The following is a 17275-nucleotide window of genomic DNA, read 5'->3' as shown; positions in this document are numbered from 1 at the left end:
ACAGAAAGAAGGAAGTGATCTGTACCCATGGGAGCATTATCATGAATCAGACTTAATGAAAATATAGATTAGCTGTCCATTATTTAGGATACGAAAATCTAAGCCTTACTGTTAACTCCACTTATATTCCTTGTCATCGTTGTTAAAGAGAGTATTCTTTTTGTAATTGTTTATACTGAATTGTGTACATTTTATTCATAAGTTTCTGAAGATTGTGATGCTTTGGAGCTTTAATATAGAATTGTACGTAAAATATTAAGCATTTACAGAATAAAGCCCAGTTGTAATATTGCAAATTCCCGCATGGTGGGATTCCAAAACGCCTTTTGTGTAGTCAGTTGTAAGCATTAGAATGACTTCCCTTAAACATGGAGCCAAAGCAGCAATATACTATATATTATTTGAGGGAAAACTGTAGTTGGTGAGGAGTAAATATTTTTGATATTTGTTTTTTTAAGAAAGCATTTTTAGTCTGTTCTACTGCATTTATGTTTTGCATTTAAGATGGGTCTGGAAACTGCACTTTCTAAGAGCATGTTTTCCATCTACTAAAGCACCTAGTTGTTGCATCTCACAAGTAAGGTGAGGCACAGTTTTATTCAATGAAAAAATGTTGGTAAACATATATTCAGATGATGCCCCAATGGGACTTTGCACAAGGGAATGATATTCTTGTATGTCACAGAAGAAGACTGTGTAAGTCAAAACGTGTTTGCTGCAATCATAAACTTCAGAACACATCTGATATCACCTTCTGGATAAAACTGATCTGTGCAATTATACACATTCAATGTATCTTATTTATGTGAACCTCTATACCGTTTGTTAACATTATTGTTTATAATTGTATCTCACACTGAAGTTTTTTTAGCCTTCTATATTGTGTTTACTGAGTACCTTGACTTTGTTTTGTTTTTTTGCACTGATAAATGCAAGTGGTGAGCGAATAAATCATTTACCTGACCAGGAAGTCAGGAAAACCGCAGTTAATAAAACCAATAAATACTGTAAAACAGCAAGATTGATTTAGAACAAAGTGAGCACAAACAATACATGATTAAAGGTTAACTCCTCTATGTAACTGGCAGTAGCAAGTCACACATTCTAAACATCTGACAAAGATGGCAAGATTCCAAATGGCTGTGTCTCTGACTTGGTTTAAAATAAAGACTGGCTTCGAATTTCAGTTGCAGCGCACCATGCAATGCTTTACAACAGCCTTCAGCAATCTAGAACAGCTTTGGACTACAATTCCCACCAGCCTCAGCCAGCATAGCCTGCTGGGAGGGACTGGTGCTCTGTTTTGGACTACAATACCCATCTGTAGGGCACCAGATTGACAAGAGAGCAGCATTTATCTGCACTAACGCATGATGTAAAGGTTTTCAATCTACCAGGCAAGACATCTTACACAGCCAGCAAATGATAATACTATTAATGATTTAGCTAGAAACGTAAGTTTGCATTCCATTTCTGTGGGAAAGTACAGAATGAAAGGACCCTGAATCTTGCTTACAAGTCTAATAAGCAAGTGCATGGGTAGGCAAACTAAGGCCGGGGGTCTGGATCCGGCCCAATCGCCTTCTAAATCTGGCCCAGAGTAGGTCCGGGAATCAGTGGGTTTTTACATGAGTAGAATGTGTGCTTTTATTTAAAATGCATCTCTGGGTTATTTTGTGGGGCCTGCCTGGTGTTTTTACATGAGTAGAATGTGTGCTTTTATTTAAAATGCATCTCTGGGTTATTTGTGGGGCATAGGAGTTTGTTAATTCCCCCCCTAAAATATAGTCCGGTCCCCCACAAGGTATGAGGGACAGTGGACCAGCCCCCTGCTGAAAAAGTTTGCTGACCCTGAGCAAGTGATATTATATGTAGAGTAATAAACATGCTTAATTTTATTTTGGTCTAGGTCTTGCCTCTTCGAAAGACCAATATTCTCAAAGACAAAGCAATAATTTGTGTATCAAAATACTATCATTTAAATGCAAGATACATGCCAGTAAAAAAATCCAAAAGGTCTTCCTCTTTCTTCCACTGTCTAGATTTAGTAGTAAAAAGAAGCAAATTCCCACCAGTATCTGATGTTAAAATTAGAAATTCAATACTGGCTCAATTAGGACTGAGGGGGGAGTGAAGAGACGAGACCACACCACAGATCACAAGTTCCCCGTGAAAATCTGTGGCGCCTCTTAGTATTCCCACCAGAGAGGGTGGCCTATGCACCTGTTACAGTTTTAAATACACTAAAAAGTATATCTTTTGATTGATTTCTTTAAAAGTGAATTTTGACTACATAGCTAAGTGTCTGGAAGCCATCTTCAAAACTCTTTTTACTAATCAGCAGTCACATGATATTGCGTGTCGAGGTCCCCAAGCCATCCCCCAATAACTCACACATTTCACATCAATTTTGGTTTGGGTTTTTGGCACGATTTTGGTCACAACTTTATTTAAATACACCCAAGTGAGTGGTTGCTTAGGCATTGGTTCCAACTATCTGTCTTTGCCCCAGGGACAGAACTGACCTCCGGATTCCAGCGAAAGCCAGTGAGGGAAACAGTTTTGGGGAGAAAATGAAGCTGGACATCAGTCCCTCACTTCTCACCCTCATGCTCCTGGTGGCTTGCACGGCCCAAGTCCGATGCCAGAGACTAGGACGAAAGGGATTGCAAGCCCCTGGATTCCTTTAACGGAATTCCCTTTCCGCACCACCATTGGAGGGGTAGACACTTACCCCTCCACCAACCAATTTGAATCAATGCCTAACCGCAACCTTACAAGTTGTGACGATTTGCTACGCAGTAGGCAAAACCAAATGGCACCAGCCAATCAGCCAAATGGACAAATTCCTACCAGGCCCCTGCCCCAAAAGCAGGTGACCCCATGACAGGCATAGCAAGGTCAAGCGAACAACCCCCCCCCCCAATACAGGGAGGGTGGGCAGGTGATCCGGTGCAAGCAGCCAAGAGGACGCTCAAAGTTGGGCGACCAGTATTTAAAACCTCCGACCCCTCCTTCAAAATTGGCAACAAGCAATTCTCCCCAGAGACCCGATTAACCAATTCACTGCCTGGGTACCTTTGCAAATCTGCCCAGCAACAATGGGGTGGCTTGTATCCCCCACCGCAACACGCGCTCTCTGCTAGGGAGAACACGTATTCTCAAAAGAGGTCTGGGACTAAGAGTGCTTCCACACAGGAGCACTATCTTGTTCAAAATTTTCCGTGTGCACAATTGGCACATGATTATCTACACATTCTTGTTTCTTCAGTCACAACATGCACTGCTATATTGCTGCCTACCATACGCAGCAGTGATGGAGCCTGACAAAAATGAATCAGCTGCAAGTTTCTGTCCTTCCCTTCAACTCCTCCTCTGAACATTTTCCCCCCATTCTGGTCCTGCATGCAGCTATTTCAGTACCTGTGCATGCACACCTATAAAAAATTAACGTTTGCTTTTGTGCTGTTGCACAGCAGCTGCTATCAGCCTCGGTTATCCTGTTTCACAGTGGGCAAAATGGAGGCTGGTACTTGCAGGAGAGGCAATTCCATTTGTGTTGTCTACATTTTAAAGACTGTGATATGCCCAAGACTTGCACAAGAGTGATAAAAAGTGCTGGTGAACTTCAATACTACCGCTGACATCAGAAGGATATATAAATTGTAACTTACCGGTATTTGATATTCTGTGGAATGGAAAAATCCAGATTAAGTCAAGAAAATCTATGGATTGGCATTTTGTTTATATCCCACCCTTCCCCCCCCCCACAAAATGGCGGTAGACGCAGGTAAATCTGGCGCAATCAGCTGGCAATGATGGACATCACTTTCTCCATCTTTGGAATTTGCTAAATTCTTTGTCGCAGCATTTCACTGTGGCAAGGAGTTCCAAAGCTCAGCTTTCCCAAAGCTAAGTACTGTACGGAGATTTGCTCTGGAGTCACTAGGTTTGTCCACATAGCCAACTTGATTTGAAAACCACTGTTTTCCAATTTGAAACCAGCAGCTCACATTCATGCACGTTTGAAGTTGAATGCTTCGGTTCAAATTTGGACTTCCATGTCCACACCTTTGGGTGGCGACTTATCCAATCAACCAATAATGCCCTGCCTGCTCATTTGTTAATTCCACCCTCCACACACTTTCCTGTCCTATACACGTTATGCTTCTAGCTGAAATTGGAGGGAGTCTGAAAACGTTTCTGTCACTCGTGTCTCTGCAGTACTCAGCCAATCCTAATCCAAAAATATAGCTATGGCAAAGAGGCCCCTCCCATGTGTCACTAGGCAGAAGACACGTGACTGGCAGGGGCTCCGACTCCATCTGTTGTTATGAGGGCTGACCAGTGTTCTCAATACCGTATTGGGCTAAGGCAGCCTGAGAATGCTCAGATCATAGATGTCAACTTTCAGATTTGAAAATAAGGGACAGCAGCCTCGAAAATTAGGGATCAGCAGCCTCACCTGTCCCGGGGACAGTCTACGGGGTATCTAACAACCCGGGATAGCAGCGGGAAGCAGCAGGAAACGGCGCTGGAATATGGGAATTTCCCGCAAAAAAGGGGAAGGTTGGCAGCTATGGCTCAGATCTCTTTTCTTCACAAGTCGTGCCTCAAAGCAAATTCTTCATAGCTGGCCAGGAGAAGGGTGCGGTTGCTAATTTGAATAGCTCCAGCTTTGTTAGTAACAACAATGGTAAACAAAATGTGCATCAATATTTTATTTTGTTTAATAATCTACATTCATCAGTATGCCGATGACACCCAACTCTATCTGTTGATGGATGGCCATCCTGACTCGGCCCCAGACACACTGACCAGATGTCTGGAAGCTGTGGCTGGATGGTTACGTGGGAGCCGGTTGAAGCTAAATCCTTCGAAGACAGAGGTCCTGTGGCTGGGACGGGACGATATGGGATTGGGGGGGGGGCAACTCCCATCTCTTGCGGGGGCGCAGTTAGTGCCAGCACCGTCCATTAACGAGTTTGGGTGTAATCTTCGACACCTCCTTTTCCATGGAGGCGCAGATCGCAGCTATAACAAAGGCGGCATTTTTCCATCTCCGCCAAGCTAAGCAGTTGGCTCCTTACCTCTCTCGCCCTGACCTAGCCACTGTGATCCACGCGACGGTCACCTCCAGACTGGATTATTGTAACTCGCTCTACGTGGGGCTGCCCTTAAGACTGACCCAGAAACTCCAGCGGGTGCAGAATGCTGCAGCGAGACTCCTTACGGGGTCTTCGCTGCGAGATCACATTCATCCGGTGCTATATCAACTGCACTAGCTCCCGGTGGAGTACAGGATCAGGTTTAAGGTGCTGGTTTTAACCTTTAAAGCCCTATACGGCCTAGGACCCTTGTACCTACGGGACCGCCTCTCCGGGTATGCCCCACGGAGAAACTTACGGTCTTCAAATAAAAACATCTTGAAGGTCCCAGGCCACAGAGAAGTTAGGCTGGCCTGAACTAGAGCCAGGGCTTTTTCGGCTGTGGCTCCGACCTGGTGGAACACTCTGTCACAAGAGACTAGGGCCCTGCGGGACTTGACATCTTTCCGCAGGGCCTGCAAGACAGAGCTGTTCCGCCAGGCCTTTGGCCAGGGCACAGCCTGACTCCCTCCCTCGGCAATCTTCGCGGAGCTCTGGCCCAATGGTGGCCAGTGGCTTGAATTTAATTAATTTTATAATGAATGATTTTAGAGTGTTGTTTGTGTTGTACTTTTGTACTGTTTTATTGTTGTTAGCTGCCCTGAGCCCGGCTTCGGCTGGGGAGGGCGGGATATAAATAAAAATTATTATTACTATTATTATTATTATTATTACATTAATTTTGTGAATGGAGGAGGAGTCTTGGGAAGAGAAATGGTGGATGGCATCTGTGGGTGAAGCATCCTCATTGGTGAAGCAGGTGTACTCAGCACATGCTCATGCCATTTATTTCTGAGGCTTATAGTTCCTAATTGTGCCTCCCTGGACCAAGCCTATGGGAGGAGGTTGCAGGTTGTGAGGAATTGGGGGTGTGAACAGTTTAGACTCCTGAGGCTGCATCACACTTTGGGTAGAATATTGCCTGCACATTTTCCTTATTGGTAAGCCAATTGGCAAGAGCCTCCTTGTATTTTTAAAAATAAACACACCAGAGGATCAGGAGACTGAATTTAAAAATCCTCCTCTGTGGTATCATTTCAATCAAAGTGGTAGCCAGTGAGCCAGGGCTCATAGCTGAAATAAAAACAATTGTCAAACTAGCTTTAGAAGCTAGCAAAATAGATTACCAGGAATGATACATCTGATGAAGTGGACTTAGGCATAACAGATGCTCTTATTTTAAGGTACTACTACTGTTATTTTGCTAAAGTTGCACTATAATCTACTTTACAGGGTTGTTGTGGGGATAAAAACACTTCGACAAACATTAAATGCTTTTACAATAGTAGGATGATGCAGAGGATTCAGGTGAGAACTCAATGGGCAAAATCTTTATGCATTTTGGGATCAAAAATTGTAAACTGCCTGCACAGCCCACCCAAGCAAGCAAGCAAGCTAGTCTTAAAAGACAGCCACACACAGGATTTTCCAAGGACCTACATGTAAAGTCCAGTGTTTGTAGGCCAGAATGTCTTGGTTGTCTCACAAAGATTCTTTGATTTTTGGGTTAAGCTTTCTTATAATTCCAATCCTCCCGTCTCCCCCAATTAAAAACTGGGAGCAGGCTTATTTTTATTATTCCTCATTCTTTGGTATAATGTTCATATCCACTCCACCATTCCTTCAAGGAGCTCAAGGTGGCATTCATTAGTTCCTTTTCCCCAATTAGTTTCCTTTTCCTCATAACCACCCTGTGAGGTAGGACAAGCCGAGAGACAAGGACTGGCCCAAGTGAGTTTCATGCTTGATTTTAACCTTGGTCTCCCACGTCGTAGTCTATTTAATATCCCTCCACCTCACTCCATATTCTGTAAAAAAGGTGTACAAGTTAATAAGCCAGGAAAGGGGAATAATCTTTCCCCATTGGTCTGAAAATTTATGGCGTCCCTTGCTAACACTCCTGTGTGACACATTTAAGATTAACCCATTCAGGCTCCACTCCTGTACAGGGAGTAATCCCCATGGAATTCAGGGGAGCTTACTTCTGAGTAACATTTCTTTGGTATGAACCCACACTAGCAATTGTGAAGCAGCGACCCCTTCTGAATCAAGGGAGGCACTTAAATTCTAAGAATGAACAAAACTGCAAGATTTAAGTGCCCACTGTTTCTTTGCAAAGGTGGAGAGATTCAGAATAGGTGAAGGCCACACAACTTTCCTCCCAATTAATTAGTCTGAACAAGCACCAACTTGATGAATATCCACTTTATGAAATCACGTTTCTCTTCTAAATATATGAGATTTGACAGGAATTGGATCTATGGCTTCTTTACCACATATCCACCTCACAAACCCTGACCCAAACCACATTTTTCCCTTCTGACTTTTCCTATAATGCTGCAAACCAAACTGTGGGAACCTCTGAACCTGAGCCTTTAAGGCCCACAGATATGCAAACAATGTATTCTCACCCAGTTATCTAGAGCATGGGCAGGCAAACTAAGGCCCGGGGCCGGATCCAGCCCAATCGCCTTCTAAATTGGGCCCACGGACGGTCTGGGAATCAGCGTGTTTTTACATAAGAATGTGTCATTTTATTTAAAATGCATCTCTGGGTTATTTGTGGGGCATAGGAATTCGTTCATCCCCCCCAAAAAAAATATAGTCCGGCCCCCCACAAGGTCTGAGGGACAGTGGACCGGCCCCCTGCTGAAAAAGTTTGCTGACCCCTGATCTAGAGCCTTGGTTTGATCGCATACCCCAAATCAAGGTACATAAGTAGCCAAATCCAGCCACATTCTTCTAGCACCAGAGGGAGGAAATCCAAAAAACACCTCCCCTGCTTCTTGTGCATTAAAACACCCTAATGATTAATTAAAATCATTAAGCAATTGCTGCCCCTTCCATGACATGCAGAACCAGCTGTCTGAGGCAACCACCTCACTCTGCCTAATGGTATATATAGCCAGCTCTGCTATTATCCCAACTCGCTTGCCCAGTTTCATGTGAAAACAACCCAGTTTTCCAAACCCACTGCGATACATTTATTGCGCCATTTAAAATACCTTTAGGAGTCTTAATGGTGTCGAGCAGCTAATTGCCCACATCACACCTTAGACTTTCTCCTCTCTTTGCAATTGCAGCCCCCCCGCATCGGCCACAGCGGGGGACCCCCTGGCCGAGGGACCCCCAGAATGCCTCCCCCAGGCTGCTCCCCCTCCGTGGCGACGGCACAGAGGATGCTCCTCGCCCTCCTGCCCGCCTCCTCGCGAGTCAAACTCTTGCCGCCTCGCTCCCATTTCCGCGGAGCCGCCGTTTCCAGCGCGGCATCCCCCTGGCAGAGCGGCCTCTCCCCCCTCCGGCCGGAGCCTCCTCTTGGCAAGCAGCCGCGCCCCGGAGCCTGCCCTTTCGCGGCTCGTCTTTCCCACCCGGCCGCCCTGCTCCCGGCCAGGCTCGGCTCCTCCCCGCGCTCTGGGCAGCTGAATGGGGGAAGCGGGCGGGCGGGGCGGGCGCAGCCGAATCCCCCGACGGCGCTCTCGGGGTCCGCGGCGCGCAAAGCAGCAGCTGGGAGAAGCCGGCGCTAAATCCTGGCCGGTGCTCAACCTTGACGCAACAGAAGGCGCAAGTGGCAGCTGCTCCGCCGCCCCCCGACCCAGGAGTCCCGCTCGCGGCTGCCCGGCTCCTTACCCGCTGGGGGGCTTGCAGTTCCCCGGCTGCAGCGCCGCCGCCGCCGCCGTCTCCATGGGGGGCGCCTCCTCCTTCGGGCGCCGCTTGTTGGCTACAGGGAGGGGGTTGCAAGTGAAAGAAAAGGGCCAGGGACTCCGCCGAGCCGCTTTCTTCGACGCCCGCGCTGCCCTCCCTGCTCACATGCTGCCCTCCGTCTCCAGCAAGGCGCCTAAAGGGGAGGCGGAGAAAGGGAAGGAGGAAAGTTCAGGCTGGCGGGCAGCGCGCGAAAGCCCGTCCAGGGACCCGCAGCGCCCGCCCGCCCGCCCGCTTTGGTCCCGCGGCACCTTAAGCCTTTGACGACGCCTCCGCCGTCCGGGGGCGGAGAGCCATGCAATATGCATGCGTCTGCCCAACAGGTATTTTCTTTCCCGGGCCGAGCACGCACCGGCTCGGCCTTCAACCACAAGGTGGAACGAGCTGGAGCAAAAGCGCAACTCGCTCGCGAAGGCGCAAAAGAAACGCGCGCGGCGAGTGGTTAGCCCGGAAAACGCAGCCATAAGCGGAGAGCGAAATCCGAGCCTTCTGACAGCCGCTCGGGGCTCTGGGCAGGCGGGCCTGGCGCCTCGTCCGCTCGGGGAGGCTTACCGTACCTTCTCCACCAGCGCGCACCGAGCCAGACTGGTCAGCGGAGCAGGCGCCTGGAGGGGACCCCGGGATTTGGAAAAGGAGCTTGGAGCCGCAGGACACTAAGCTGCGCTGCGCCGGCCAGCGCCATTGCTGCCAAGCTGCTTACCTCGCGGCTGCCCGCCGCACCTCCTGCCGCCGGACAGAGCCGCCGCCGCCGCGCCTCGATGCCCGCCCGCCTGCCCGCCCGCCCGCCTGCGCCGGCCCAGCCTGGAAGTTCAGGCGAGCGGCGGGGGGAGGCGCGAGCGGCGCGTTTCCATGTGACTGCGCGGGACAAATACAAACAGCGGCGGCCCGAGGAATCGCCCGAGCCCGAGGCAGCAAGTGGCGCGCCCGCAGGAGGCAGCAGCCCGCCCCCGGGACGCGCCCACCAGCAGAAGGCGCCCAAGCAAACCGGGTCGGAGCGGGGGGAGGACACGCTTTGCTTGCATAATCCGGACTCGAAAGGGAGCTTTACTCGCCCTGGAGAGTACAAAGGCAATTAGCGTAGGTTGCGCCCGACGGTGTGGTGTTAAATTAAGTCAGGCAGGCAGCAGATCTGGGTGTTTCCTTATGACAGACACTAAGGCTGCATAACTGCGTAGCTTTGGAAATGGGCAAGGGTCTTCTTTGACCTTGGGCTCTTGCGCATAGCAGTTTGCAGTTGTGCAGGATAAGGCCGTCTAAAGCAGCAGCTGCTATCCGTAAAGCCGGGCATGTCGTCAAAACTAGTGTTCCCTGGTGTGTTCCCTCTGTCTGTCTGTCTCCCAGGCTAGAAACTGGTATGTTAATATACTGATATACAGAGGATATAATATATTGGCATCCAGAGGTGACTAAGTTATTGTACTACTTCCTGTTTTGCCAATTTCATTCATAGATAAGTTAAACATAGAATCATAGAATCATAGAATCATAGAGTTGGAAGAGACCACAAGGGCCATCGAGTCCAACCCCCTGCCAAGCAGGAAACACCATCAGAGCACTCCTGACATATGGTTGTCAAGCCTCTGCTTAAAGACCTCCAAAGAAGGAAACTCCACCACACGCCTTGGCAGCAAATTCCACTGTCGAACAGCTCTTACTGTCAGGAAGTTCTTCCTAATGTTTAGGTGGAATCTTCGTTCTTGTAGTTTGGATCCATTGCTCCGTGTCCGCTTCTCTGGAGCAGCAGAAAACAACCTTTCTCCCTCCTCTATGTGACATCCTTTTATATATTTGAACATGGTGAGGGAGAGTGGCATAGCCCTAGGGAAACAAAGATTGACACTGGGATCTGCTACCCAAGTGGATTCTGTTGCCTGAGACAGTCCCCTCACCTTGCCTCAGGGATGGGCTGGCCCTGGGTTTGCCCCAATAGGAGGAAGTGACCTGAAAAGCTCTCTATGTATGCAGAGAAAATGCTTGAGAAATGCATTCCTGGCACAAAAGGGATTACAGCCATTCCAGCAAAATGCACTTCAGACTGACATGAGGATGATGTGTGTACAGCACCTGCACAAGGCACCTACGTCTAGCACTGAATGCCCATTATCACACTGGGTGTGCATGCCCTAAGGCTGCAATCCTTAACTGCACTTACTTGGAAGCAAGTAGCAGTGGACTAAATAGGACTGACTTCTACGTAGACATGGGTGGAAAATGGAAGCTTATTCTTTACCATATTTATTGATTTTCTGATATAACAAAACTAAAAAAAATCCAGATCAGCTGGTCAACCCACAGGAAATCTAATTATATTAAGATAGGTTTTGTTCATATATAATATTTACACGAACACAAATGTAGGTTCAATTCTGAGTGCTAGTTTTGTCCTTCTACGGCTTGAGGTCAGATTGTGAACCTATCCAGACATTAAAGATCTGCTTGGCTGTTTTTGTAGACTCTGTCTATAAGATCAATTTGGTTAGCAGGCATGAGAGACAGTTTAGAAGCAGTGTTCAGGTTGTGGAAATCCTTCCCTACAGAGCTGCTTTTGGCCCCATAATCACAAGCCTTTCAATAGGCTATGTTTCACATAGCTTTCTCTTAAAGTATTATGTTACACTTACTGGTTTAAATTGTGGAGCACGTGAAATTTTATTTGTTTATTTATTTGCTTCCAGGGCAGTTCACAGTATTCACACTAAAATAACAATAAAACCAGTTATAGGACAATGATAACATCCATTAAAATGCTATACAATGTGGTAACTGTATTTCTGCAGCTGGGTTGTTTACAAACTACACAGATGACAAACCTATTGGTTGCAAGGATAAATAAAATAGGAATGAAAGGAGAATTTCTGGATTCTAAGATCCAAGCTTGGGACAAGTGCTCTTTGGCTCAGCAACATGTACGTCTATTTCCAGTATTCCCTACTTTTAAAATGTTTTGATCTAAGCCCTGATGTTTCTTACATAGTTTCATTTAGTCACACTGCGTCCTGCACCTTCAAACAGAATTCTTATACGGGTAACTCCCCATTTGTGCATGCTCTATTTGTGCAAGACCGCACACACTCGTGGTGCCGAGATCCCGGAACCGGATCCTGGAAATAAACACCCTCCCCAGCCAGAGGGGCAGCAGGACTTTTTCAGCTGAAACGTCAGCTGTTAGGTGGGGAGGCTGAGCAGCATCACAAAGCCCTGCTGTCCCTCCGGCTCGCAAAGAGACTCTCCCTGGATCCTGAAGAGCTCCTCTTCAAGCTTTGGGGTGCATCTCCTTGTGAGCCACTAGCACTCTAGGGTGCTCCCCATTATATGTGATTTCGCATACAGTATGTGCACAGAGCCCCAGAACAGAAAACGACACATAAACAGGGAATCTCCTGTACATGCATATTTTTCTCATTGCTTTTCTGCATTTGAGGGGAGTGCATATTCTAGACAGAATGAGCATTGTTTCTCATCTAACAAATTTTTACAGGCAGATCATTTCCCTCAATGCAAATATCATGTTAAAACCAGGCAGCATTTTATGCCAGGCAAACAAAACAGAATTCTTCACCTTCGCTCCAGCTGTCTTTCAATACCTCAATTGCACATCCCTTTGTTTTAATTTGAACCTATGCTAGGTGGATATGACCACAGGACAGAGGAGGGCAGAAGGTAGATTGGTATCTCTTAGTATGTGTCTGGGTTATTTTGAAGCACATTCCCAAGGATTTCTGGACTGCCAACTGTTTAAGAATAGCAACAACAAAATGGCACCCCACAGGTTTAGCTCCTTGGGCATCTGCCAAGACACACACTGCAACAGGGTTCTCTGTCCCTGCTCCTCTTCCTCCTTGATGTGCCCTTTCCTACTGTGCAGCGGTGAATACTGGGCCTACAGTGAACCAGTAATGGAATGTGTAGTAGTGACTGGGGACAGGGGGGACTGAAAAACCTGGATGCAGCAGTGCCCCAATGCCTCTTACAAGATGCTACCAGGGCATTTCCCAAAACTTAGAATAACAGCTCAGATTACTGATTATGTCGTGGAACAGATGAAATAGCTTACTCTCCCTGACAGAGAAAATTCTGTTGTATTGGTGCTAAAACTGAGTCGCACACTCAAATACTTTTGTTGCTGCTACTGTACAACAGAACACGAGACTAGTCTCAATTTATAAAATGCTATACATTCCTTATCTCTGTCACTTCAGATGAATGACAGCTCACAGAACGGACAAGTCATTTAACACCTGTCTAAGTAATGAGTGCTTCGTACGCAACTTAATCCCATTCTGAGTGAGCAAGCTCAGGCAGTTTTGTGTTTGCAAGTGTACATTTTCTATGGATGTCAAATAATCTATGATACAACCTTTTATATCACCAAGGGTTTACACTTGGAGCAATGAAATGCCATGTGTAGAAATGGGTTATAATAGAGTTAAACACTGTCTCCAGTTATTATGGGTTGGAGTTAAGACTTGTTAGCTTGCTGTTATAATTACTTTCATTTTTCTATCCAGCTGTGTGTTAACCTGTTAATAAATAAACAGTCTTTTGTTCTGGGCCTACAAAGTGAGTAATCCTGTATTATACTAAGTAAGAACTTAATACTATGGCAATTCCATTATGGTATCTAATTTCATTATGATAAGATTCAGTCCTGGAGTATTGCTATGGCTGACAGCTTTTAAGCATGAAGATGGAAATTCTGAAAGTTTATGATAACAAAGAAACATTCCTCTTCCTGGTGTCATACTACTTGGAACGTGTAGATATGTATATGTGATTACAAAACAGGTACAACTATTTATGGGTGTGCCTCTGAGAGCCAGAACATGTAAAATAGTAATAACAACAATAAATGTGACACTAATATTTCCTAAGCCACATACTAAACCTCAGACTCCCATCTCAGGCTGCCATTTAGGATTTTAACCAGGTGAGGAATATGATTCTCAGCTTGTTTTTAAAGTCTAGGTAGGCTTAACCCTCTGTCTCCCTTGGCTGAGAGCAGGGGAGTTGGGGGCAGACAAACATAGGCTGCTGGTATTCCCTCTCTGGCCATGCTCAGTGGGTCTTAGGAGGAAAGGCAAGGACAATGCCCCCCAATCTCTGTAGAGGAAGCTTATTTATATGTCCACTTTAAGGGTAACTGTGACTATACCTTTAAGTGCACCTCCCATACCTATTTTAAGAGGTTAGTCCTGTGTTACATATAGTTCTTTAATAAAACTCTCTCTTGAACAACTCATCTGACCTGCTTATCGTTAAACAGATATCATTACCATCCAGTCTGTTCCCTGTGCCCCACTAGACCTCCCCAGCTCCTTCCCTCATTCTGGGACTTTTTATGCAAATCCCTGTCCCTCATCCTGCATTCTGCCTAAGGCACAGCAGCTCGCTCCTTCCCTCTCACCAGAGACTGAGAATGCCCATCTTTCTTCTCCCACAAGTCCAAAAGTGGGCCCACCCTTAAAGGACCAGGCGCCAGCAAAAGATTAGAATGTTAACTGAAGTTTGAAGCTTGCATGCACAAAAATAATCACATTTCATTTACTTGTTTGTTTAGAACTATCCAGTTTTTCTACCAAAATTCTCAAGGCAGCTTACCACATTATCAACTGCCATGAGAACCACATCATCAAAACAAAACACAAACTAGCCCCGAAGGAGCTGGCATCTGATGTTCTTTCCTACAGGAATAGCCCTGTATGCCAACCCTATCATCATTAGGGAGCGTTGCCTCATGGGTGAGAGAAAAAAGGATGTGAAGCACTCACATATTCCATAGTACTTTCCCACAACATATTTCACCTCTGGTACTGAAGTGCCAGATTCAATGTAGTAATTTAGAATGAATACTTTACTAACAAGCAAACAAACACCCATATAGGTGCATTATCAATCAGCTGAACTTAACCATCTCTATCTGAGCAAGGTAACTTTCTATTCTCTTAAAGTCACAGCAACATATCAGCATGGGGGTGTGTGCAAAGGGGGCACTGCAAGATAGGAGAGAAAGGAAGGTGTGGAAATGGGGGTGATCTGTGTGCAAAGGAGAGTTGAGGAAAGGGGGAGAGTGGAGCAGAAATGGGGTGAAGGTGAAAATGAGGGTGCTAAAAGGGCTGCAAAACAGAGGGAGCAGAAGGCATGGGAATGGGAGTGAAAATGAAAGCAGGGGCACGAACGGAACCACAGCATACTTGAGATTGAAACTTAAATATTGTAAAACTAAGTTTTAAACAGGAGTTTTAAAACTACTATAGAAAATGTTCATTTTTTTATTTCAGTCTAGTTAGTGATGCTATATATATCCTTTGGAATCAAGGGAACAGATGCACTACTCCTTTAAAAACATGTACATGGGCCAGCTTTCTTTAATCAGCTTGGTTGAGTTTTCCTCCTAACACTAGAAGTCAGAATTTATAGGCCATTTAGGCTAAACTAGTTGAAGCGTAGGAGATCCATGATCAGCTCTTTCATAACAGATTTTTTTTTAATGTTAAACATAGCCAGGGGCATAGCCTGGGTTGGTGGTGCCCAGGGAGGAGATTAAAAGTCTCACACTCCACCAACTGAGCTATCCCTCAACCTATCCACCCTTGCTCCACAGCAGCTTCAGATTAACTCTCCCTCCCCACTGCCGCAGCCCCAATCTAAATCACCCCCCACATCTGCTTTTAACCAAAGAAAAATAGTTCAGATGATCAAGCCATGGATCTTCCAACATTTACTTTAGCAAGATCATAGAACTGTAGCGTTGAAAGGGGGTAATCTAATCCAACCCCCTGCAAGGCAGAAATCTCAAGTAGATCATATCTGACAGGTGGCCTAAAAACCTCCAAGGAACTGGAGGTTTAAGTCCAGTTCATAGATCAATAAAATTTAAAGCTTTTCCTGGACTGAACCACTTTGGTTGGACTGCTGGAAGGGGAATAGTGTTTGAATGTTATCCTATAGAAAAATTAACTGCATGTAGACCATTAGCATACAGTACTATGGAGGAAGTTTTAACAAAGCTATCTCCTTAATGTGTACCTTTTATATGTACAGTGTGTGTGTGTGTGTGTGTGTGTGTGTGACAGATAGAGAACCTGAAGGACCCAACAAAACACAAATGTACACCTGTGGCCTTAAAGTTTCCTCATTTGACTGTATTGACAATGATCCCATGGATCTCATGATTACTCATATTTTTCAAATGCTGAGCACCAGGCATGTGAATGTATAGTCACACCTAGATATCAGCCCAAATTTCCAGCAAGTAAAGCCAAGGTTTACACAGAACTATGCTGATTTATACAAGTTGATTTTTCCAAGCTGTAGAAAAATGTCACCAAACAAGAATTTCTACTTAATGTCCGGCCACACAGATACAATGCACTCAATGGAAATAATTCAGCTTCCATAGCAATATGTAGGCACATGGTGCCACCTAACGAGGGCCGGCACATACAAATGGGGCAACCACCTCAGACAGCAGAAGCCACAGGTGCAGCAGATCCCAAAGTCGATCTTTATTTCCCCCTCGTTCCTGAAGCTGATCTTCACTCACCCCTTCTTCCCTGGCAGGGAGCACAGTGCCATTTTGTGGTTCCCTGAGGTGCCAAAATGAATTGGGCTGGCCCTGCATCTAATATTACGTATGCTTATCCAGATGTCTTCGTTAAGTACAGCGGTATTTACTCCCAGGTATACGTGCATAGAATTGTAATCTTAAGATGCTGGTTAATTCAATAAGGCTAATTTTATGTAGGATATTAACAATAAATGAAGGAGCCACTGCTTTTTAAAATACAGTGGTACCTCGGGTTAAGTACTTAATTCGTTCTGGAGGTCTGTTCTTAACTTGAAGCTGTTCTTAACCTGAAGCACCACTTTAGCTAATGGGGCCTCCTGCTGCCGCCAGAGCATGATTTCTGTTCTTATCCTGAAGCAAAGTTCTTAACCTGAAGCACTATTTCTGGGTTAGCGGAGTCTGTAACCTGAAGTGTATGTAATCTGAAGCATATGTAACACGAGGTACCACTGTATACCTGAGAACAACAGACCAAAAACTATTCTTGGTATCGGTCGCCTTTACAACGCTCATCACAGTCCTTGTTCCTGTGTTATCTCATCTCGCTGGATGGAGCAATAAATGCACAATTAAATAAATTACTCATCACAGGCCTCCGTTATCAATACTCATTTATTTACATTTATATATACTGCCCATCATGCGAGCATCATAGGGTGGCTTTCCACAGAGCCACAAAAATACATAACATAATAGGAAACGCAACACACAGCCCGCCACCGCTCTTCCATGTATGTTTTAAAGCAAATATTTTCCAATATCATAAATGGGCGTGACAGGATGAGGAGGGCTCTTCACCCGTTCCCTGTTCTGCTCTTCTCTGCTTCCACTTGCGACCTGGCACTTGCGCCCATTCCTAGAA

At 45.8% G+C, this 17275-nt stretch overlaps 2 protein-coding genes across 6 annotated transcripts in view; one reads left to right on the top strand and one right to left on the bottom strand.

The window, feature by feature from the left end:
• Positions 1 to 8847, bottom strand: part of COBL (cordon-bleu WH2 repeat protein) — a 97653-nt gene extending 88806 nt beyond the window's left edge. For 4 of the 5 annotated variants that reach the window (XM_053362987.1, XM_053362988.1, XM_053362992.1 and 1 more), the window contains exon 1: positions 8775 to 8847. In XM_053362987.1, coding sequence (XP_053218962.1) covers positions 8775 to 8830 — 56 coding nt within the window. In that variant the 5' untranslated portion in view covers positions 8831 to 8847. Of the gene's footprint in view, positions 1 to 8152; positions 8266 to 8774 lie in introns of those variants that run through there. The other variant, XM_053362991.1, reaches the window with a different exon arrangement.
• The window catches only part of PDCD6 (programmed cell death 6), a 266803-nt gene that overhangs the window by 216541 nt on the left and 32987 nt on the right, over positions 1 to 17275 (top strand). The gene's annotated exons all lie outside the window — the stretch shown is intronic.

The sequence above is a fragment of the Podarcis raffonei genome, chromosome 13 (assembly GCF_027172205.1).
Source record: "Podarcis raffonei isolate rPodRaf1 chromosome 13, rPodRaf1.pri, whole genome shotgun sequence".
Classification (NCBI taxonomy): domain Eukaryota; kingdom Metazoa; phylum Chordata; class Lepidosauria; order Squamata; family Lacertidae; genus Podarcis; species Podarcis raffonei.
This window is presented reverse-complemented; position numbering and strand designations above follow the sequence as displayed.